Raw genomic sequence first — 25,728 nt, 5'->3', positions numbered from 1 at the left:
ACTCCGGTTTTCTGGCTGTATCATATTAAGCTGAGGTAAAACTTTATTTCAGCCAGCATGGTCAAACTTATAATGCATGAAGGCTCCGATGTTTTGGCGATTGATAAAGGTGTAAAAGACCACTGGAGATTGACTTGACTTAGCAAAATGATGAAGATTGGCAAGCCTTTCAGTTCGTGGGCTAGAAACCCAAACCGCTTTGCGATTAGGTGTCCTGTATTTTGGGGGTAAATGATTTCTCACGTACGTGATCACCCGCGTCCCGTTTTTGACTGCTATGCTCATCAGGCCAGTTGCTGATACAACGGGGTTTGTTAAACTCGTGGGTAAACTTCATGTGGTGCCACAAGAACCAAGAGGCAGATGACATCCACATCCCGTGAGAGCGATGTCAGGAATCATAAGAGGAGACTGCTTCCGAAATGCTCTCGCGGCACTTTGATGTCATCCACCTGTCGGTTCTTGCAGTTTTATTTTCAGTAAACAAGTGATTTTCAGCCATTCAAACACAAACAACAGTGTTAAATGCACCCGCTGTTTCTATGTCAGAGCTGAACACGTAAGCCGCGCATTCGCTTCTCATTGAGCTTGTGAGTATTTTTGCCACTTTATTGGCCTTAAATACTAATATGCGTCAAAAATCCCGTCTTTGCAAGTATCCTCATATAAACGCGACCATTTAGGTCTTATGAGAAAGTAAACAGCTGAAACATTGCGCATAAACTAGCACATCAGCGCTGCCTCTATTGTAACATAATATTTTGTTGATAAAGGTATAGTCATTCAATTAACAACTGTCACTATGGTTACAGACATCCCGTGCGAATTGTACACGAGTTTAACTCGAGTTACTCGTTCAGGGTTTATATTTAAGCAATAAGGTACGAGAGGCTGTGCTGTATCGTGAATAAGTAACGTCTGAAGGGCGTTGTTAGGCACGACGCGTAGCGGAGTGCCTGCAACCCCTTCAGCCGTTACTTATTCACTATACAGCACTTGCCTCGAGTACCTTATTGCTTTTATAAAACGGTTACCACACAATATTAAAGTTAAAAATATTAGTGCAACTTCCATGAAGTTAAATCAATAAAAGCATTCCTTCCGCTAGAAAAAATAGTACCTGACTGCAAACAACAACATGAAAGCTCAAATAAAAACAACAAACTGTTCTCAAACTTTTTCTCATTATATGTTTATGTTCAACTTTGATTATTAGTAAATGCTAAAATAAATACATTTACAATTAATAAAAAATTCATTAAAGGTGGTGATATTCATGTTTTCTTTTTATATAGTGAGTTATTTAGCCGTTTCATCTTAAATGCCATGCAAACTTCAGCTACCTATATGCCACAGGAGACTTTAATATGGAATTAATGGCAAAAAAATCTCCCCTTAAAATGCTATTGGTCTCGCCTACACTAAGTTTTAGTTAAAGGAATATGACTTGGCCTGAAAAAATTTTCAGTCAGAACATTTTTTTTCACTCCATGCGAATCACGCTCCTGATGCTTTCCAGTCTATTGTAAAACAAGACCTTGTCACTAGGTTTCCAGCTGAACCCTTCAAGACCTATCCACGGTCCTAAAAGCTCTGCGCGGACCTCACTTCAAACTGTTTTAACAGGTGGATCTGCAATCCCTCTCGTTTATAACCTCTCTTCTCTTCGCATTGACTAAATGGGTTGCCGATCTGCATGCCTTCTCTACAGACCCTTCCTGTTTGGAATTCGGCTCTAATGACACCCAAGCGCTCCTTAGTCTGAGGACGGGGTACGTCTCACCAAACCCGCTCGGCCTTGTCAGAGCCCTTCAAATATACACAGTGTTCTGCCTCCTTTAGGATATCAGAACAGCTGTTTGTGAACTTCGCGGATCGATTATGGGATATGCCTCGCTCTAAACAGAGGTTATCCAAATGGATCTCTCTTACATTGGCATACACTTCCCTGAATGTGCAGTGCCCTCTTGGTATTAGTGCCCACTCTACATGATGTATGGCAGGGTTCTCCAACCCTGCTCCTCTTGAGCTAGTACCGTCCTGCAGATTTAAGCTAAAGCCTAATCAAACACAGCTGAACCAACTAATCAAGGTGTTCAGGGTTGCTTGATAATTACAGACAGGTGTGTTGGAGCTGGGTTGGACCTGAAGTCTGCAGGATGGTAGCTCACCAGTAGCAGGGTTGGAGACACCTGATGTATGGCTTCCTCGTGGGCATGCTCTACAGGTGTTTCCATTACAAACATTTGTGCGGTGGCCGGATGGTCTTCGCCATCCACATTTGTCATATTTTATAGCCGGCCCGATCCTGCTTTACAAAGCAGGTCCTGTCAACTTAATCAGAGCGTGGCTGCATTCATGGTCTGCCTCAGTGGCTCACCCTTACCCATATGTCTTGTGCTTAACAATTCCGGGCTCCAGAGCTTGTAAAACTGGTTTAATTGGGGCCCTATTTAGCGCCTATTCTCCAGCAATGGCACTTCAAATTCAAAACTGATGCAATGCGAAGAGATCCTTAACAAAAGGGAACAATAAGGTTAATCACGTAACACTGGTTCCCTGACATAACGTGAACAAGCATTGTGTAGTTGGCTGTGCTTTGGCCTTACCGCAGAAAGTTTTTGCCTGTGTGTTTAAGCCAAAAAAGGTACTGTGTGGCTTTTGACACAGACTTGTATAGGACGTGGGCTCCCACCCATGTTGGTGGGCTCAAATGCCATTGGTCTGTGAATTTCACAGACATTAACCAATAGGCTTCAATTGCGGACGCATTACTCATTTCAGGGAATCAGGGTAACCTTATCATGATGTTAATTCATTACTGTAATTATTTAATTCATGAATAAAATGCATTAATACCTTTTATTTGGATGTTTCTTCACAGAGGCCTCGATATGTTGATCTACGTTTAATCATGAATCAGATCCCTGAAATCCAAATGGAGGCGCTGGAGCAGTTTGACCAGAAGACGATTCAGCCCAATGCCTCAAAGGCTGGAGAGAAGAAGAGAAAGGAGCTGTTTAAGAAACTTATTGCAGGCACTGTGGGGGTAAGGGCACTTCTTTGTCCTTTTCAATCTTTTACTTTTCCTAGAAATGGGTTTCTTGCTAACCACTTTACTGCCATATTTAGGAAGTGTTTAAGTAGCTGTGAAACAATAACCCCTAAGAAATTATTAAATAATATTTCATCAATTGCCTTCACTTTAATTTTTTAACTGGATCCAGCATAACAGTGAGCAAAATTGGCCAGATTCTCACCCTCAAACTTGCATCCTTCGTACCACTCTTGGATTTCCAATTTAAGTTGGGTTCCCATTCGAGCTTAGAATTTCCTAATTCATGTCATGTCTAATGCATTGTTGGTCATTTAAACAACTTGGTATCCAGTATGAATCCACTGACTGCATGACATGAGATTTTACAACTGCACTTCTGTACTCTCTTCTAAAGAACTCATTTTATTGTATTAACCTAGCCTGACGTTGCCATACTCAATTCTAGTCAGAATTTGAGTCTGATACCGCTCCATTGAGCTATAATTATGAGGCGTGTCTCAACCGAAAAATGCCTCTGCACTCAATTGGATAGACCTACGACCAATCAGAGCAACGGAGTGTGTGACGTATGTTGAAATTACGTCTTTGCAGCCTGACCGAACTGGTAGTTATTCGCTACAATGACACTAACATTGTGATTATACCGAGTTAGCGAATGTACATCAACACCTATTATGTTTACAACATTTCGTTTATATCACAACATGAAGTATTTACTAAGTCATAGAGTAAGACTATCTCTTACCATTTGTACGTTAGGTGAACTTCATCCACGGCGATAGCCATTACGTTGGCTTGAAAATATTGGAGCCTAGCATGTCCCTCCACTCAACCACGATTCCGGGCTTCCGAAAAGAAGCTGGCAACGACCGCTAATTATATCCATCTCGTCGTGCACGCTGAGTTGCATCGCCGTGATAACGTTAGCCATTTCAGTTGCGACCAACTTTTGCCAAATAGGACATCAACAAATGCCCTGCTCGCGTTTCTCTGTTCCTCTTTTAAAATCAATGCTCTGTCGATATCTTTTAGTACAGACTCAATGTCAGAATCCACACATCTGAACTCTACAGCGGCAGCCATTCAACACACGCGCTCTTTGGAGAAGTGGTTCATTACGTTACTGTTGATTATCTGTCCATCATCGTATAAAGCCCGCCCTGACAATTTGATTGGTTCGACCAGCATTTGTTCTAAAATAGTAGCTCCTCAACGCAGAAACCCCAGACCCATCTTCCCGTTTACAAAATCTTGTGGGCGGGGCTAAGATGGGCTGGCACCCAGGCTAGTATTAACCATTTGTCTGTTAACAAATTAGCAACCGATTACTGACAGCTGCTTATGATGTTTTTTCCGCTTACAGAAACCACTTGGACAACAGTTTAAGAAAGATGTTCACATCAGAAACCTTCCATCTCTCTTCAAGAAGCCAAAGCCTACGAAAGATATTTTGGAGAACGCTGATACTGCAGGTCTGATGGGTCTGTTCTCTCCTGAGTGTGGCGACTGCTGAGCGGACCGTCCCCTTCAAACCCCCCCCATCTGTACATCTGACCTGACATTTTAAGGCATGGATGAATTATTGCAGACCAAAAGGTCATTTGTGTATTCACAATTACGATTGTGTTATTTTTTTGGTGTTGTTTTAGGTACCTTTGTTATTGTTATTTACAGAAATGAAAACTTGTAAGATCACCTCGGTTTAAAACAAAACAATTTGAAAGAGTAATGAAATGTCTTTGTAATTGTAACAGCATCCAGCACTACATTCCAATATGTTTTGATGGACTTTTTTCTGAAAAAAATGACAAATTCAACACTAATTGCCAATTGACATGACTGTGTACAGAATATGTAAAAAGTTTTGATTTTTAAAAAGTGTTCTGATTTTTTAATAAATGTATACTCACTCATATGTAATTCAGTTGTCCTTTATTATCCTTAGTTATGAATGTAAAGTGTGGCAGACATTGCCAGACACATAGTAGCTATACCATATACGTATGTATGCATGCAACTCCACAGGCCGCGTTGTATCAGCTCACTTCACTTGGGCTTGGTTTGCTTTTTCATTGAGTTTAGTACCACCTTAGAGTGGCGTGTCTTTATATTTTTATGCCTAGACTGTGACGACATACAAAATGACAAAGCAATGAATCTGGTAGTGACGATTCTCTAACCAATCAGTGATCTACAGTGTTATGATACATCACATTTTAGTATCAGCTCAGATCGCTTGGTTCTTCAGACGAGGTGGTACTAAAAAAATATTGGGTAAGTAGGGGAGACCGGGGCTGATTGTCTCACGGGTTGGTTGTCACACTGCTTATTCCAGACATACTACATGGCGCTGTGGTACAATTTTGATATCAATTTGTTAGCCTTTAATAGCTTACTCATTTGCACTTGTTATTTTGCTGAACAGACACAAAACATTGAGGTTAGGAGACAATTTTTTATTTTTATGGGTCAGAGTAAATTTTCATGTTGGTGTTGTTTTTGTGCTGAGATCTTGTATATTAGTCATTCAAAAACAAAACACTCATTAAAAAGTCAAAAGTAGCTTTATTTTGAGTCATCTTTTAGCAATCAAGTTAAAGCCGTGTGGCAGCTAGCTTAGTATGTTTGTCAAGAAGTCAGTTGGGGATGGTTGTCACATAGCTTGCGGGGTTGGTTGTCACATGTGAGTATTGGACATGTAGACCTTTTAAGACTGTTTGTCTGTTTGTTTGTTTTTGTTTGCTGTTAAAATAAAATAAATAAAGCATTAAATAAAGAGGTTTTAACACTAAAAATTATTTCATTTTATTTCTCAACAAAGTAGACAATAGGCTTTATGCCCAGCTGCACTAGTACTTCCTGAACTTCAGCCAGCTCCTTGTTTCCTGTCTGCCATTATTGGACAAACTGATTAATCCAGGCGTGCCTGACCTCAGTAGTCACAACAACAATAATCAGACACACCTGGATTAATCCGCCCGTCCAACAATGGCAGACAGGAAACAAGGAGCTGGCCGAAGTCCATAGTGCAGCTGGGCATAAAGCCCATTCAAATAACTGATCACCCACTTTAATCCTATTGTTTAAACATAAGGGGCATTAATAACAACTATCATAGGGGTGGATTCATATTAAAACTTATTTGCAGTTTCTAGCTTAAAAAAAAAGTTACACATTATCTTTTCAGATCCCAATTTATCACTGAAATCCTATAGAACCTCTATATTGTCACATTGTGTCAGAGTGTCTTTGATGGTTAATTACTTCCTGTTACAATACAATCAAAAAGTAAAAAGTATACACATTTAAAGCCAAGACTCCAAAGTTTCATTTCATGTAGGAATTACTGCTGAAAGATTTTTTGAAGATGAGCAATTCATGCATGAGTAAAAATTGTGACAACCAACCCCGGTCTCCCCTACTATGCAATGGAAAAGCCTCATTTGTTTCCTCAGGTGTCAATCACAGATTATTTAGGAGCTTTCATGCTTCCTCTCATGGCATCTCTATGCAAAACGTGGCTTACAAATTCTAAATCAATATATTGCTTAATGTGAATGAGTAGGCAGAATGATTTTCACATCATTTTAAAACTGGATCTAGTAGTCTAGTGACAACACTATAAGTCCACAAAACCCATACTAAACATGGATTAAAAACCACGCATAAACATTTTTCTCTTAAAAATACAAACATGTACATACATACTGTGTTCAGCACAAACTGGGCTACAATATTATGAAATTTTAGCCATTGTGTTTTTTCAGAAACTGAAAAAAGCACAAATGTCAGTGCAGGTCAAAACTTCCACAAACTTCTTTATTCTGAAAAGTACACTGCTCTATCATAGTTTTTATATTTTATATACATTAACGTGTTCGTTTTTCTCAGTTGCTTAAACACATATTTATTGAAACTATGCCTCATATTCTCAAAACAGTAAACACAAATACATAACATTTCACACAATTCTCCAAGCATCCTATTTCTGTGTCAAAATGAAGCTCTACACTCAAAACCATTCACTCTTAATAAAAAAACTAACATTTTCCCTCTGACATCACACACTACAACATAGTATTACACGCTGGTGCAATAAATTCAAAACAATATATCCAAAACTGGTAAGTTGCTTGTGGTTCTCCCTCTCAAAAACCTTTTCACATGACCAAAAAAGACACAATCAATGTATGCATTAGCACATTTTTATTCATTCATGTGCTATACAGCATAACTGTAAAACATTTTTTTAATTATCTCTCAACATCCCGTCTTTGTTCTGGGTCAGGCCAGAGAATTTCGTCCACATCACAGGCTATATTGGTCCTAGCCAAACAGCGAGGGCAAAATCCTCTTGCATGATCCACTCCTGGCATTCATCTACTGATATGTCAATCTGTATGGAAGGCAATTTGATGCATTTCTTTATTCCAGTAGCATAGTCCAACTGTGTATGCACACTAAAGTTACTGTACAGAGCAGTCTTACTGTAAGTACATCTATCTGTTTTCCTCCCTGAAGGCTCTGAAGATGGAGGAAACAGTAAAGCAACTCAAATTACCGGTAGGCTGCACTTTTTGCTCAGCCTCCCTCATAGTCATACCATAGACAAGGACATGGTCAGCAAGAGTGGCTCGAATTTTTTGCCGTGCTGTGAGGGACGGGTTCTAACAGACCAATCACAGCACTTGCGGTCCACATAGAATAGACATGTGTTTAAATTTTTTTGGAAGGGTGTCAGGCTACCAATGCAAATGGACAGCCTATTGTGTAGCATAAATCAGCCTTTAGCCCCAGCAGCAATTACTTACATCCTTTGCTAGGTAACAACTTGTGGAAATGTGAGGCAGGAAAACCCCAAAAAGAAAGAAAAGCTTTGCACTGCATATGCACCAAATGTTAATGTGTGTTACAAATCAATGGCTTACCAACAGTAATGACTCATTTCTGAAAAGTGCACTTTAATGTTATCTTTTCTTAGAATAAACAGAAAAAATAATTGTCCCATGTAAATACATTTAGTTACAATAAACAAACAACCAATGGGATCATATAACACCAGAAATCTCCAAAAATGTATATAAATTAATAAATAAACAGAATCATAGCTGAAATTTAAGGTTTAAGGGTTCAAATAAGCCCCAACAGGCATTGCTGTTGCTACCACGGTAGCAAAAATTAACACAAATCTTATTATCTTCTAATGAATAAACTGGCTGCATTAATAACAAAAAAAAATGCTTTACAATACTACTCCTATTTCACCATTCAGCCTCTCCGACAGCCTTAGAGAAAACATAATCTTTCCCTCCATAACACATCACACCATCTTTCAAGTAGAACTTCCATCGGTTTTTGCTACGATGAATCTGCACAAATGAATCATATAGACATGTATGAGTTTAAATTGACACAAATATCTTTTCATAAAGCTTTAGTCACCCTTCAATGTAGATGTGTTTGACCTTCATGACCTTCTCACCTTGTCATACTGACAAACAATGATGTTTTCAGTGTCAAAGATCTCTGGGATATCTTGTTCACTCACATCATCTCCCGAGTTCAGTGGATCCTGCAAAATGACAATAGATTTATAAGTATTATATTATATTATTTACTCCTTCCTGTCAACTTTCATTAATTTTTCACTTAATTACATCAGATGTTTTATTTTGTTTTGAACACTTTTTGGGGCATTTTAAAGCAATTTCTTTTCCGCATTATGCGACTTGCTGTGCTCCATCATACTCTATATTAAAGTTTTGTACAGATGTTATGTTGAATCAATGATATGGAAAACTATTACTGTTTAGACTGTTGTAAAAGGGCTGTGAAGTGTTATATGTATAAATAGAAAGAAGCTTAATCATGAAATACAGTAAGGAGCAGTATGAGCATGCGCTGATTAGGATGTGTTGATGTAATAAATTAAGTTGTCCGTAAGTTGTGCATCAGTAAGTCAATTAAAAATTTGCTGTTTAAAAAAAACTCACACCAGTGGGACATTTTAAACCATCGCCTGAACGATTAAAAACAAGAAGTCTTGGTCTATTCCATGTACAAACGCACTGAAAACCTATCACCCACGAGCAACAACACAAAATAATTAAATACAGTCTTGTTCAAAATAATAGCAGTACAATGTGACTAACCAGAATAATCAAGGTTTTTAGTATATTTTTTATTGCTACGTGGCAAACAAGTTACCAGTAGGTTCAGTAGATTCTCAGAAAACAAACAAGACCCAGCATTCATGATGTGCACGCTCTTGGGGTTGTGCAGTTGGGGTATTGGTTGAAAGGGGTGTGTTCAAAAAAATAGCAGTGTCTACCTTTGACTGTACAAACTCAAAACTATTTTGTAGGAAAAAAAAATTTTCTGGGATTTAGCAATCCTGTGAATCACTAAACTAATATTTAGTTGTATGACCACAGTTTTTTAAAACTGCTTGACATCTGTGTGGCATGGAGTCAACCAACTTGTGGCACCTCTCAGCTGTTATTCCACTCCATGATTCTTTAACAACATTCCACAATTCATTCACATTTCTTGGTTTTACAGCATTTTTGATATCACCCCACAAGTTCTCAATTGGATTAAGGTCTGGAGATTGGGCTGGACACTCCATAACATTAATATTGTTGGTTTGGAACCAAGACTTTGCCCGTTTACTAGTGTGTTTTGGGTCATTGTCTTGTTGAAACAACCATTTCATGATGTATGGGGCAACTTCTTCATTTCCTCCTCACACTGGATCATACATGGCAGATGTAGTAAATATTTACCATAACGGTTTAAATCATGTTTTATGTGTGCTCCCCAACACTGTTTTCTACCGGCTGGCTATTGAAACAGACGTCTCGCACAAAGAAGGAAAATACGTCACTTGACCTACTTCCACATTCGAAAACAATGTGGATAGATACTATAGATTAAAACAGATCCAGGAACTGCAGCCATTGTTAACTTGTCATCTGATATTGTGCATTTAGATGCACGCAATGAAGAATAGCAGTCCTTAACTTTTTAAAACGCTAATAACAAACAAGAGATTTATTCACACTTTTTTTTTTGGCCCGCCACCACCCCCCCTCTTCGGAGGACAACTTTTTTTTATATAAAGTAAATTATTTTACAGTACGGAAAATAGGAATACTTATTTACAGTGCACATAAGGGGAGGGGGATTAAGCACCACGTAAAAGTGTAACACATAACATACATACAACAAAATAACAGACAAATTACAAAAGGACAATACAGTTGCAGTGAGACATTGTTATTGCTGGTTGAATAGAATGATCTTGAGGTTCACGTTCGTTAGTCACAGTTAGAGTATTTAAGCGGAAATGGGTTTAAAAAAGGTTGGAAAAACATGTTATGCATGAGTTTAAATAGTGTGTGCCTATATAGATAAAATAAATAAAATTACATAATAGAAGAGAGAGATGTGTGATTGGTAATGTACACGGCTTGTAGCTATGTTTTTGTGTTAAGAAATGATAGAAATGGGGACCAGATGTCTTCAAAGGCTGATATCTGCTTCCATCTGCGTGCATTATATTTCTCTATTGAAATGTGTTCAGAAATTAAATTTATCCAATGATTGATGTTGCAAGATTTCTTTGATTTCCAGTTTTGGAGAATTACTTTCTTAGCGACAGCTAGAGAGACGAGCAACGGATTCCTGTATTTTATTCACACTTTAAGTAACTTCATAACTATATGTGCTGTTATTACCTCTTCCTCCTCCTCTTCCTCATCCTCATTGGCATTGATCAATCCCAGCAACTCATTCTCTCCAACAAGCCCCAAGTCATCATCATCATCATTATCTTCATCTTCAGTGTCTGAGCTGCTGTTAGCAACTCCATCTAGTTGTGGGATGTTCACCAGCTCATTGAAGTTAAGGTCGGTCTGGAGCTCCATCATCTCAAGCTGTTGAAATATCAACAACATTTATCAAGGTGAATTTGCTCTCCATAACGACTATGAATTATAAAAATGAAAAATTCAAAAAATTATATGTTTATAATTTTCCCAAACAACGACGTAACTCGTTGCTGAACGACAATAGTACGATGCATCTTTGGAGAAACAAACTACCTTGTCACGACTGTTTACTGAAAGCATAGTAACTTTGTCGCACATTGGTCGTTTGAACCATGTTGGTTTAACAACATAGTTGATGATGTCACGTGGGAGGTTGAAGTACTAATTCATCTGTGCAAATCGATTTAATGTAAAAAATAACATATATTGCATCGGAAGACTGATTTTGTTATCTGTTGTTTATTTGGAAGATATTTAATGCACGTGCAAGTTCCCTCTTATGTCACTCCTCCCAGGGATTCCCCAGGGTCTTAAAGCTCGTAGGACTGTGCACATGCACAGTTTTCAAATGCAGCACTTTCATTCCGTTTACAAATTTAAAGACGTAAAATAAAATTGTAATATATTTAGAATGATGGATATAGACTGTACTACATGTTTTTTGCTTATTTTGTTCAAAAGCATGACCAACGTATTTTCTAACAAGGAACGATGCTTCTAACGACAGGTGAAGACACAAGATGACACAAGTTAGCGATGCAGTTTGCGAATGTTCGTTTGAACTATGTTTCAGGTGTTGTGTCGAACTCAGTTCCCCCTATGTTTCCCTTTAGTGTAGTGCTTTTATAGCGTTTTCATCACGTTACATTTAGAAAGATTAAAGATTTGAATTGGTTATACTAAAAAGGCATAATATCATGTATTTTATAATACAATTTATTAAATATTTCATACATTTGACAGTTTTCTATTGGGGTATTTCTTTTAAAATATAGCTTGTCTTTTTCTTTTTTTCCTTTACTGGTTGTTTTAAAAATGTAATGTTTGCATACATAATTAAATAAATATTATACATATAATATGATTCATACTGTAAAAATAATTGACTTACCATTAAGAACAATACAGATACATTACAGAAATGCACACATATACATCTCAGTAGCCATTAAAACTTTAAATATATAAATAATAAAACCTATAACGTGATAAAAACGCCATAAAAACACTACACTGAAGGGAAAAATAGGGGGAACATAGGGGGAACAGACTTCGACACAACACCGGGAAACACCAAATCATTGAACGATGTTACTTACGATGTTCGTTGGCTAACGATGCTTTTGGGAAACGCACCCCTGGTCTCTGGATCTCAACATCAAAGGGGCCAAAGCCTGGGGCCTAATTTATAAAACGTGCATCGCACAAAATGGGGCTGAAAACATGCGTACACCACTTCCCACGCAAAGGTTGTGATTTATAATAAAAATCCCCAAATTTGTGCACCTGAAAGTAAACTCTGACCCAAAAAAATAGCGACACAGATGGTGATTTAAGTGAGCCTGAAGGAAGTACATCAGAAAAATGATTATAAGTATTGATGCCACACACACACACACACACACACATTAATTCACTCCATATCATACTTTGGATCCACATTATTATGAAAAATAAACCCAGTAGTGTTATTTGTGCTTGTATTAAGTGATAATGGTTTAATATAGGCATACACCTTGTAAAATCCAACCTTAAATCAAAAATCATTAATCTGCCCGTCTCGCCATCACATCGTCCACTACGGAAGCACAGGAGGAGATGGCCCGACTGCATGGAATACATGATAGCCAACAAATACCCTACTATTACATAACCAAATACTCCATATTTACCATCAAATGTCAAAGTGTGGAAATACAGTCAATAAACTATCGGACAATCGCTATGCAACTCTATATTACACAAAAAAATATATATATTTACGCACACATGTGCAAGTTATTAAGAAATAAAATAAGGAGATCACTAAAGTAATAGGTCTGTTAGTAAAAGGAAATGACCATTTATGATTCATTTTCATATTTCTGCTGGAGAGGAGCGTGCATATCTCAAACGCACACACTAAAGGAGCAGAAAATATTTATTTTATTTCAGTAATGCCACTAACTCATGGAGTAATTTTGGCAAGGTGTTAATAATCAGTCTAACTGCTGTACACATATAAAAGCCGCAGTTATCTCTGTGTAATGCTGTGAGATTACAATGTTTTTGTAATTTTTGTAATTATGCCAATGGCTTGCATTTAGTGTGTATAGAGCAGCGAAGAAGAAATGAAAATGTGTTAGCCATATGTCCGCTGTTTGGCAGTATTTCAGACTAGTAAAACATATGCCTCATATGCCATGCTGCAATTTAGATGGGTGGCACAAGTATTAGCAAATTCAAAACGAGTAACTAAATATAGCATTACGCGTCACCCAGAAGAACACGATGGTTACACTCGAGCCTCTTATTTCATTACATTGTGTCTACAATTAGCGTTTTTAAATGCCTTTTTTGTGCTTTTGTATTTAAAAACTGAAATCCCTTTACATTCGGCAAGTTCCTTACTTAGTTTTTAAGTCGCACCTTTAAAGTAGGGGATTTATGAGTTTTAATGGGAATCTATTACAATGAGCTTTAATTGCGTGTAAATTGTGTGTGTGTGTTAGATTTTTCTTATTTTCTTCATTGTGCAGTACTTTGGGCAACAAAGTTGTGTTTAAATGTGCTATAAAAATGAATGAAAGTTGAAGTATAGTGGGCGGCATGATTGCGTTTTGCTTAGACCAGCAGTTGAGCTTGGGCACAAGATCTAAAATAGCACTAGTAAATGTAAAAATGTTTTATAGGATTTAGATTAAGAACCATTAAGTCCAAAGCACGTGTCATGCCAAAATAAATAAATTGCAAATTAGCTTTCCATTCATAATTATTTCCAAAATTATTTCAATGCATAAGATCTTGATGTATGGCAGGATTGAGAAAACTGATTAATTGAGAAAACAATGACATTATGTGTCCCAATCTTACCTTTGCGTCTTTGGTTGGCATGTTTGAAGGAGCAGCTGATTCAATACTCAACACACTGGATCTCTCGGGTTCCTTCAAAGGCATTTCTATCAAGTCCTGTGCATAACTGGAAGAAAAATCAGAGTGTTGGCCCTGAGGTAGCTGAGGGGTGCAAATAGAGGATGTGCTCATGTCAACTGGCTCGGGGCTGAAGTCAATGCCATCAAGAGTGAATTCACTTTGACTCTCTGAAAGTGATGGCAGGGGTTTATCAGACGAGGCTTCAGTGGTCAGAGGACTCGGTGTCTTATCAGATACTGGACACGCAGATGGTGCAGGATGGCAAGCAGTAGACAGCTGGGCCACAATTCCATGAGCGACAGGAGCCGGGTTTGATGTCTGAGCAGGTCGGGTCAGGACGTGCTGAGCCCCTCGCGTGACCATTACAGGAACATTGACTTTGTAGAAATGACCTTAAATATAGGGAAATAAAAAATCAGCTAAAACATTATACATACACATTTGACCATTTGCAGGAGTTTGATTGAGAGGCAACCAGACCAATCATAACACTGATATTGTGTGTCCCAACGCTATTTGCACACTATGCTAAGATGACCTACTGAACCTGATGTTATAAATGCATACAGATTTAGATTTTTAATGATGGTAATATTAAAAAAGAGGGACATCCAGCTTTACAGAAACAGTGTTGTGACTCTCGATTGCCAATGCTTTGAATTTTATGAACTGTAGGCTTCCATCTTTATTTTGTTAACTTTATTCCAAGTGTTAATGTACACTTTGGATGCATATTGCAGACCTTGTGTCTGCTTTTATCTGAAATCAACATCATTTTTACAGTAATAATCATTTCTAGTGCAGTGGGAGTGCTTTGCTGGTTTGCAAAAGGGTGCAGGATTTGTGAAGGGTCAATTACTTTAGCTCATTTACATCTTATCAATACTAGGGTTTACAGACAGTGAACCTCACTTCAAAATGTATTTATTATGCAGTTGTATTGCATTGTTGTAATGCAGCTTTAAAAAGCACATTTTATCAGTGAAGACAATGAAAAATACAGTATAGAAATAAGTAAACTAATGACATAACAGGAAAGTTATAGAAGGTTTCAGCAGTAACAACATAAACACGCGGCTTTCGTGGTCATCACGTAACTTCCGGTAAACTCCGCTAAGAATAAATAACAACAAAGTCCTTTTAAAGTAGTTTATTTACATAACAAGCAAAATAAACAACACGTAGATTACATAGGAACCCAAAACATTTGTTATTTTCGACGAGGTATTTGTTTAAGAGTTCAGTTTAGCGACTAGTCAGACCATTAAACAAACAGAAACCGGAAGTAAAATTCGGACCAGGTGCTTATCGCGTCACCGCACGTGCGCCCAATGAAACGGTCTATAAATGACATGGTATTATTATTGCAAATTATTCATAAGTGGTACAGTACAGTAGCATAACTGACTGTAAAAATATTTGTCTATAGGATTGAATTCATATCATATTTGTAATATAATTGTGTCTTAATATTATGATCATATAGCGGGTACAAATAACTGGCCTATCCATACATGTGACATGTCAAAAATGCCAGATCCCTGCCATCTTGGGTTCACATCTACATACAGTTTAATCAATTTCAAGATAGCCAGAAGCCTATTAAAACTGTGTTTACTACTCTAAGGGGCGGTTTCCCGGACAGGGATTAGACTAGTCCTAGACTGAAACATTTTTAAGAGCTGTCCAAACTGAAAACAACTTGAACTGACATATCTTAAAATACACCAGTGCCCTTTTGTTTAGCCTCAAAATGCACACAGGTAATGTTTTTAGTAAGGCATGTTTTTTAAAACTAGTTATATTTCCTAATTAAACTAATGCCTAGTCCTGGATTAAGCTAATCCCTGTCCGGGAAACCGCCCCTAAAATAGATAACCATTTAGCTTGATAGATGATGGGTACCAAACAAAACCGAACATCGCGTTTCAGCTAAACTGAAAACTTTGCAGTAATACCAAAAGTTTGGCTGCTAACGTTTTGCAGTCATTCACATGACACTTTTAAAACAATGTCAGAAAGGTTGTGAAGCATCATCTGGCTTCTGTTGTGTTTATTTTAATGACAGGACTAAAACAACCAGAAACTCAACATTCCTTAAAGAGTCCTACAACTAAAAGCAAGGCTACGAAAATAAAAATGATGAAAAATATAATGATGGTCTCCCAAGCATCTCACCTGAAGCGGTCTGTAAAGTGACACCAGCGGGGATCTGTACAGGATAAGTTATTCCAGGCGGCAGAGAGAATGTGGTAACTGAACTACAGTTGTTCTGAAAGTCAGGTTAAGGTACATTGTCACTTTAATCTAGAATAAAAAGATTTAATTTCTTCAACTTAGCAGATCACCATACAGAAACATTAAAGAGCATATCTCAGGTTAATAAAGTCGCAATGAAATTGAAATGAAAAACTGTCATTTGTCTTGGAATATTTACAAATGACTTCATTTCATTATTTTTAAAAATTCATGTCCCCTCCTCTTAAAGATCTCTCTTTACTTCCGGTCATATGGTATGGCAGGTGGGCGGGGTCCGGGAAAAGATTGCAGCAATTAGCAAATAACAACACGACCCAACTTTAAATGACCCAAACAGTTCTCACTGGACAAATTCAAGTCCATCCCTGCCTTATTTCATTTCAGAAGCTATTTCACTCAGATATCCGCCACCACGGACTAAGGTTAAGGCAGGATTTTACATCATGTTATACAAGATATTAAGGGCACAATTGAATAGAAAAAGTAACTTTTTTTTAATTCTCAAAAACTGCTTTTTGCATCATTTTACATGACGAGAGGGAGTTGTTTGGCAGGCAGTGGGTTACCAGTGCATTTTATAACAGCTAAGGTGTATTGTTGGGCACGACGCAAAGCCCCTTAGATGTTATAAAATGCACTGTAACACCACTGCTTCGCGGGACTTATTGCTTTTATAAAACGGTTACTTTATATACATAGCAGGATTTCATAAAATAAAACACAAATAAGTTGTAATTATATTAGTACAAATATTACTCTTCCGCCAAACAAAGTAGTTCCTCAGAATCAAGTGTGACTGCAACAGAGCGCAGTTCACAACCAACACAGATGCAGCAAAGACACAATGAAAATATGATTTAAGACTGTGGTGTTTATTTTAAATCAACATTCATCTAATTTAATTTATACATTAACATTTATATCGTGCAACTGTTGAAGTGATGATCAAATATGCTTGGAAGCATGCTTAACTCTTTCCCCGTCAGCGGTTTTTTTTTTAAGTTGCCACCCAGTTTTAGTTTAATGCCTTACAGAAAAATTATCTTCTTTAAATAAACATAAAATATCAAATGAAAGAACAGACCATCCGCTTTTAAACAACAACAACAAAAAATGTTTCATCCTACCTTCATTTGTTCTCTTATCAGTTATCACCTCTCAAATTTTCAGAGATAATTCCATTTTTATGAAGAACTTTTGTAAGAGATCAGATTCAGAGCCATCAAAACTTACACGTCACGCTAAATCCACCACAACGCTGTTGTGTCGAGTGAATGCGTCAGTGTTTAAGTTGTGTAAGATTGCCAACTTGTGAATAATAGCGGAAATATCAATTTAAGACAAAAACAACTCAGAGAACGTTTTCTCTTTATTGACGAAATGACTCAACAATATTTATTGACATTTATCTGGATATCGCCATAATTGTGCAAATGTAGGGAAAAAAAATGATTAAAGACTGTGGTGTTTATTTTCATAAATTAGTATGTAGCAACAGTGGCGCAGTGATACTTCTGTAAAGCGGTCTGAACCGTGGGGTTACCGGGGTATTTAATCACAGCTTAGAACGCGTTTCAACCAATCAGAATGAAGAACCAGAACGGGCCGTTTTATAATGATGTTTTTGTAGAGGTTGCACAAACTCCAGCCTTTCAGGACATCGAATCCCTTGTGTTGCGATTCTAGGGGGGTTTGGAACAAGTGTTGTTAATTTTGATAATGATTTAATTAATAATTAATATTATTAATTAATGACTTTTCTTCACTATCCTTTTTATAGTCACACCTTTTGAATGTTTATTTATATATGGTACAATGGTATGGTATAATATATATTATACAATGGTAATGTTAAAATCAGCTGAGCATAATCTGTATAAACCAACAGCCACCTTATTACTTGGAATGTGTTCTTGGGGTCATGGGTCATTTGACTGATAAGCCTGTGGTTTCTCACCAGTCACTTCTCCCCGATTAGAATTTCTTTGAAGCAGGTCGTAAAAACAGTTCTAGTTTGGTTGAGATGTTAATACCCCCCTCTCACTATAGCAGGCTAGTAATTGTATGGCTGTGGTCCATCATACGATTCATAATAAACATTTCCTCGGCGTCCGAACTTTCATTGCAATCCATTTTTTTTCTACCGTTTGCGCTCCCTCTCATTGTGTCACTTTTGGTTGGCACTTTTCAAACGCAGAAGTAAAAATTACATTTGAAAGAAAATCTAATTTCTACATTATTTTTCTATCCTTTGAGTCACTGGGTGCTGTAACCTGAGATATGCTCTTTAAATGAAGAAACATTACTGGAGAAGACCACAAAATTAGGATGCCACCATATGCTGCTGATTCACAAAAACATCTGTGGATGGTACTTTTGCTTAAACTAGTCCAAGTTAGTTATCTAAAAGTTGGTTATTAAATTATTTTTTAATTTGTGATAACATTTAGGTCAGTTCCATAAATTGGCAAGTTGGTAAAATTTAAATTTGAAAAGTAAAGTAAGAATTTGATTAGCCCTAACTAACTGCTAGTTGTTCAGGGTACTTATAACAATTTGAACTTGGCTGTTTATGAACTGGTCCCTGCACTGACCTTTCCATAGCAATGACAGGTTCACATTATCAGGATAAAAGGACTGTCAGATTTTACTTACTGCTTTAGAAGTAAAATTCTGCATATTCTGAGCAGCAGGAATCACAACTGAGAAAAGAGAAAACGGAAGAGTCCTAGATGAATAGCATATAACAAAAAGTTAAAAATATACAACTAATCTGAAGAATATCCACCATGTGAAACAAATGATTAGATCAGGGGTGGGCAACAGTTTTAGCCCGAGGGCCACAGTGACTTTGGAAAAGTAAGCGGAGGGCCACACTTGGGAAAATTGCTATTAAACATAGTTACATGTTTAAATGGTAAAAAATAATTCAATGCAAATATGTATAAGGCTGCTCTACAGTTACTTTGACTTTGTCCGCCTATTTCAAGGCCTGATCTTTATTTTTGCTAGGCCTGTCTGACCTAGGCTACTCTAACATTACAATAACTGGATAAAATTTCAAGGATTCATTTTCTACCCTGCATATTGTTCAACTGTCATTCATACTACAGCGATATGCCCACGTGCAAACAATCATAACACACACACCATACGAACACGCAAGACATGAGAAGATAATTTATTATTATTATTTCTTTTTTATTTTATTTTGTATTAACCACCAGGCAGTGTTCCCCACAGGATTTTGAGAGACTGTGGCGGTGATGACGTCACAAGCCAATTAGCATATATGTGACGTCATTGGGTCGTGTTTTACTCTTTCATCTGTTACATTAAATTGCGTTTTAATACAACCGAATGCTATTTTTACATATTATCTGTTTTGTTGTCTATAAAATAGTGACTAAACAGGACCCAGTAATGACCCACGACCCAGTAACTCTTTGTTTATTCCAACCAGCTCTTTGCGGCCCGGCACAGACAAATCAATGTATGGGAAACACTGCAACCATGACAGTTTCATACAAATTGTGAGCGCATCGCGGGGGCCAGATTGAAGCACTATGTGGGCCGGATCCGGCCCCCGGGCCTTATATTGCCCATGTATGGATTAGATGGTATCATTGCAGTGTATGTGGATGACAGATAAAACACAAAACATGGGGGGGTTCCAGAAAGCAGGTTTAACATGCCGTCAGCCAGGTACGGACTAAAAGTAAAAAACAGCTTGGGATTTTATCCACCAAACATGCCCCACCACAACTACAAACAGCTGCTACTATCTCACAATATTACAGCAGATTATCACATTTATAGTGGTGTGAAAAAGTGTTGGCCCTCTTCCTGATTTTTTTGCAAGTTTGTCACACTTTAATGGTGCAGATCATGAAACAAATTTAAATATTTATCAAAGATAACACAAGTAAACATAACATGCAGTTTTTAAATGAAGGTTTTTATTATGAAGGAAAAACAAAATTAAAACACATATGGCCATGCATATTTGAACTATACTAAAGTATATTTAAGTATATAAGTATATTTCATTTAAATAGAATAACATCCACACTCTCATATAAGTGTTGAGGGTAAAATAATATTTGAAAACTTACTGACTGTATTAGAAAAATAGACCAACGTGGCATCTGCATATTAATTTGGAATGCGTTGTAGAGGAGATGGTCTGTGGGCGAATCATTAAAATGCCAGCAGGAGAAATGGCGTGTTTAAACTGAGGCGCACTAATATATGAGAGTACAGCTGCTGGTGTTGTTACTAAACATACTCATACTTTTGTACATGCAAATGTAAGAGCTTTCGAAGATATTTCAGAGCAATTTATGCTTGCGCAAACAAAAAGAAGAGAGTTTTATAAAAGTCTTAAAAGCGTTAGAAGTCAGAACTGATATAAAAACGTTGTCCTGTACATTACACATTAGATCAGTATGTTGTAGTCAAGCATTGTCTTAATGTTAAGTTGCTAATTCATTTGTGAAATACATCATTTACTGTAAAGTTAATAAAGAATGGCCACAAATGTAAGGCTGCACAATTAATTGAAAAACGAACCAAAATTACGATTACATGTGCAACAATTACATCATTGACAAAGTTAGAGATACAGCTGTCCAATTGCGCTCATTTCAAAGCTTAATGAGAAGAAGGTAGCCTTTCTGAAAGTAGTTGGAGAGAAAAATAGAGAACTTAGGGAGAAAATCAAATAGTGTTAAACTTGAATATAAAAATAAAGTTGAAGGTAAATTATTTAAAGGGGCCATGGCATGAAAATCTGACTTTTTCCATGTTTAAGTGCTATGATTGGGTCCCCAGTGCTTCTATCAACCTAGAAAATGTGAAAAAGACCAATCCAGTAACTTAGTTTTGGTAAACCATTCTCTACAAGCATGTGAAAAAATAGGTCGTTGAAATTTGGCTCTCCTTATGATGTCATAAGGAGCTCTTATTATAATACCACCCCTTAATCTGCACTATCCAACCACAGCACTGACATTTAGTGCAGAGAAATGCACAATTGAGTTTTAATTGCAACAAACTACCATCATTGTGATCAGTGTTTGAATTTCATCAGCTCATTTGCATGTTAAAGGACACACCCAAAACGGCACATACAAAGTGGCAATTTTAACATGTTATAATAAATAATTTATATGGTATTTTGAGCTAAAACTTAACATTATGTGCTCTGGGGACAGTAAAGATTGATTTGAGATCTTAAAAAATCTTGTGCCGTGGCCCCTTTAAGGGTAATATAAAGCAAGCTTGGTAGGGACTGAATATGATGATGGGAAGAAAGGGAAAGAAAACGAATCCCACTAACTTTCTTAATGTATTCTTCGCTGATAAACAATGTATTTTTGGCAGATTTGAGCTTAAATGTAAGCTCAGAGACATACTGTTTGGTTGGGTACATACTGTATTTTTAATTAGGAGGTTGAATTACTTTGCTGTGAGCAAGATTATACTTGAAATGGTTTAAAAAACGGATGCTATTCTATTTAAATGAAATATACTTATATACTTAAATATACTTTAGTAAAAATATGCATGGCCATGTGTGTTTTGGTTTTGATTTTGTTTTTACCTCATAATAAAAGCCTTCATTTAAAAACTGCATGTTATGTTTACTTGTGTTATCTTTGATTAATATTTAAATTTGTTTCATGATCTGCACCAGTAAAGTGTGACAAACTTGCAAAAAATCAGGAAGAGGGCCAACACTTTTTCACACCACTATAAATGTGATAATTTGCTGTAATATTGTGAGATAGTATCAGCTGTCTGAAGTTGGCATATGCACAAATATAATAGCCCTTAACAATGCATTTCTTTATGTAACGATCATCAGTATTCCCTTCAAAGACTTTGTCATCTCTGTGAAAGCCATTCTGTGTAACCAATCAATGTGTTATGCGTTATGCGTTACGTTATGCAAATAATAAGCACATAAAATATTAGTAGTATAGTATGATACATATCCTTGCAGTTTCCTCAAGGTGTGTTTCAGAAAGAAGTGACACTGAAAAAAGTCTGTGAGCATTATTCAGGCCATGAAAAACACAGTGTGAATGAATGGCTCCTCAGGGATTTTAGATTCTAGCGTATTATCAAGTCTTACATTCACCTCACTTTTCATGCCAAGTGTGAAGGCCTTGTGTTGCTAAATGTTTACTGATTTGGATGCATGACCCACCTTCTGGAATACCCCCGTTTTTGTGATAATGACAACAACACAAACACACACAGTTATCTTTCATTAACTAACCAGTGGGCTTATTGAGAGTTTGAGTGTAGTTCCCTGGCAATTGCAGAACAAAACTGGATGGATTGCTGTCTTTGATTAAACCCTCGACAGCTTTAGACTGCACAACCTTTGACTCCCAGAGCTGAAATACATACACAACATACACATCAGTGACTGACGACACAACATATTTAAAATGCAAAGGTCAGAATTTGATATTATGATTATTGTCTGGTCACACTTAAACCTGTTCGGACACTTTTAACTACTACAGCAGTAAGAAAAGATATGCTGGAGGCTAATAAGAAAAATGTGCATTACGATCAATACTGGAGGTAGTGAACACATCAATGCAGTCAAAAAGAATCACATTTACACAGATCCATGAAGACAACTAAATGTGCTGTATTACAGCCAGACCTGAACGTAGCGATTAACAAGAAACTTTTTGCTACATTACTTACAGTTCGGTGTATCGAATGCAATTTTTAACAGTACCTAACCATTGTTGGGGGTAATGCATTACAAGTAACATGCATTACTTGATAATATTACTTTTCTGAAGTAACGAGTAAAGTAACACATTACTTTTTAAATGTACACATTAATATTTGAGTTACTTTTTCAAAAAAGTAATTCAAGTTACTTTTTTAGTTTAATTAATTTGATTTTAAAAAAAATTATGTACTGAATTAAACTAAACGCATCACATTATGCACTATGCGTACACGCCTGTGTGGGAACAGATTGAGTCAGAAACTGTGATGGCAGGCCAGAGCTCGACATTTTTGTGATGAAATATGCAATTTCTGAATGCAGAACTTTTCAGTCATAAAAAACACCTGCAAGGCCTGAAAGAGATCAAGCCTCAGCCAAGTAAGAAAAAGTAATGCAAAAGTAACTAAAAAGTAAAGTAAGCATTACTTTCCATGAAAAGTAACCAAGTAACGTAATTAGTAACTTTTTTGGGAGTAACTTAATATTGTAATGCATTACAGGCAGGCAGCGTAAATATAACGACACGCCTATAATCCCTCCCACTGCGAAGTGATACTAAACTGGATGGAAAAGCTAACCACGCCAAAGTGAGGTGAGCTGACCCGACCCAAACTAAACTAAACCGTGGGGTACTATGCAATGGAAAAGCGCCATTAGAGAGATCGGAAGGTTCCACTCAAGTATAACACTGAACATAGGGTCATGTAAAGCCACTAGATGGTACTACAGACACCATCAGTAGATATTACATTAAAGGGACACCTCCAATATTAAAGGGGCCATGGCATGAAAATCGGACTTTTTCCATGTTTAAGTGCTATAATTGGGTTCCCAGTGCTTCTATCAACCTAGAAAATGTGAAAAAGATCAACCCAGTAACTTAGTTTTGGTAAACCATTCTCTGCAAGCACGTGAAAAAATAGGTTGTTGAAATTTGGCTCCCCTTAAGATGTCATAATGAGCTCTTATTATAATAATACCACCCCTTAATCTGCACTATCCAACCACAGCACTGCCATATAGTGCAGGGAAAAGCACAATTGAGTTTTAATTGCAACAAACCACTGTCATTGTGATCAGTGTTTGAATTCCACAGCTCATTTGCATGTTAAAGGACACACCCAAAACGGCACTTTTTTCCACACACCTACAAAGTGGTAATTTTAACATGTTATAATAAATAATTTATATGGTATTTTGAGCTAAAACTTAACATTATGTGCTCTGGGAACAGTAAAGATTGATTTGAGATCTTAAAAAAGTCTTGTGCCATGGCCCCTTTAACTAATAAAAATATATGCTTGACATACGCGAGTTTTTAATGAAAACATTTTTGTCCTCCACGTAGATCATAAATCACTGAAATAAGTTGAAATGTACATACGTTGGCCAAAACAAGCGAGAAAAGGCGTTGTGATAAACATTATATGCAATCAAAGACATGATAATATCTCTGAGGATCAAAAATTTGCTGAAATACAGAATCATTGATGTGAGTTTTTAATAAAGTTTGTGTGAGAAAAACAGACTTAGGACAGTTTGACAGGACTAAAACCACACGTGTTAAAATCGTTCCCGAACATAGATGTTTCATATTATAACCATGACAAATTAGTCCAATTACGTTTAATGGTTAAAATATTAATGAACTACAACAGAGTAATGAGTTTATTGTTAAAATATAGCTTTATATGCATATTCAAATGATAAAGAGACTGTGGTCGTACCTGCCTGAGGTTTTCCAGTACTCGCTCGTCTATTCCTTCATCATAAAACATTTCTCGAACGCTCTCCATCACATCATCAATGATAGACAGATACAACTTCGCCTGCGAAATTCAATTAAACGAGCTATTTAGAAACATCCGACAATAATCGACAATTTTCAAACAGCATAAACATTAAAGGTTATTTACTTACCAGAGTATTCGCGTTTGAGAGCATGATGGACTCACTGAGCATCACACCTGCAAACTGTTGCGCTCAGGTCAACGGATTTCAGTTAGGGACCGTCTGAAAATTTCACACACTTTTAAAAAAAAATGGGATTTGAAAATGAGGCAAAACATGGGTACACTGCAAAAAAAATGACTTTCTGACTTACCCTGTGTTTTAATTCTTCCCCCAGCTCCTGAGGTTTAGGCACTGGTCACTTCCATTAGGACACTGTTTACTTATTTTCGTGACGTGACTGTTCAAGCGGGTTGTGATCATTCACAGCTGTTACTCATCCGTTTTCAATTTTATAAGCGAAAAATTCTGAATCATATGTAAAGAATTTGTGTTTTAAACTGCAAAGTTTCCATACTTCCAGAGTGTCAGATAAATATGCATTGTTTTGCTCAAAGAGATACGTCACAGACTTGCCTGCATGGACATAATCGCCTCGAGTTCAGCCATTTCCGGATGTGGAGCCGCATGCGCGGTTACAAAAATTGCTGTGCACACCTCCATGTAAAATGGGGTCTCGCATACCCAAAGCGCAAGGCCTCCCACTCCGCGTTTACGTCATTTTTGGCAGCGCACACCAACGCGCCTGTGCGGACGCATTAAGTATAATACTTGAGTGCAAGCTACGCTCCACTATGCTCGCACTTTGGTCGACGCAACAACAAACCATCCTCGCACGTCACAAGCCATTGAAATTAATGGGGTTCATAGCGCAACACACACCGCGTCCTGTG

At 37.1% G+C, this 25,728-nt stretch overlaps 2 protein-coding genes across 3 annotated transcripts in view; one reads left to right on the top strand and one right to left on the bottom strand.

Annotated features, from left to right (window-relative positions):
• The window catches only part of xpo5 (exportin 5), a 39,682-nt gene extending 34,704 nt beyond the window's left edge, over window positions 1-4,978 (top strand). For both annotated transcript variants that reach the window (XM_073872911.1, XM_073872910.1), the window contains 2 exons: window positions 2,885-3,049; window positions 4,422-4,978. In XM_073872911.1, coding sequence (XP_073729012.1) covers window positions 2,885-3,049; window positions 4,422-4,571 — 315 coding nt within the window. In that variant the 3' untranslated portion in view covers window positions 4,572-4,978. The remainder of the gene's footprint in view (window positions 1-2,884; window positions 3,050-4,421) is intronic.
• A 3,021-nt stretch (window positions 4,979-7,999) lies between these two features.
• On the bottom strand, window positions 8,000-25,072 carry gtf2a1l (general transcription factor IIA, 1-like). The gene is made up of 9 exons (XM_055170639.2): window positions 24,965-25,072; window positions 24,772-24,873; window positions 22,568-22,688; window positions 18,937-18,983; window positions 16,201-16,294; window positions 13,963-14,414; window positions 10,798-10,995; window positions 8,541-8,630; window positions 8,000-8,427 (listed from the first exon to the last, which is right to left on the bottom strand). The coding sequence occupies exons 1-9, from the start codon at window positions 25,004-25,006 to the stop codon at window positions 8,320-8,322; spliced, it is 1,254 nt and encodes a 417-aa protein (XP_055026614.2). The 5' UTR covers window positions 25,007-25,072; the 3' UTR covers window positions 8,000-8,319.
• Between the last annotated feature and the right edge of the window lie 656 nt (window positions 25,073-25,728).

This window comes from Misgurnus anguillicaudatus, chromosome 11, assembly GCF_027580225.2.
Source record: "Misgurnus anguillicaudatus chromosome 11, ASM2758022v2, whole genome shotgun sequence".
In the NCBI taxonomy this organism is placed as follows: Eukaryota; Metazoa; Chordata; class Actinopteri; order Cypriniformes; family Cobitidae; genus Misgurnus; species Misgurnus anguillicaudatus.
This window is presented reverse-complemented; position numbering and strand designations above follow the sequence as displayed.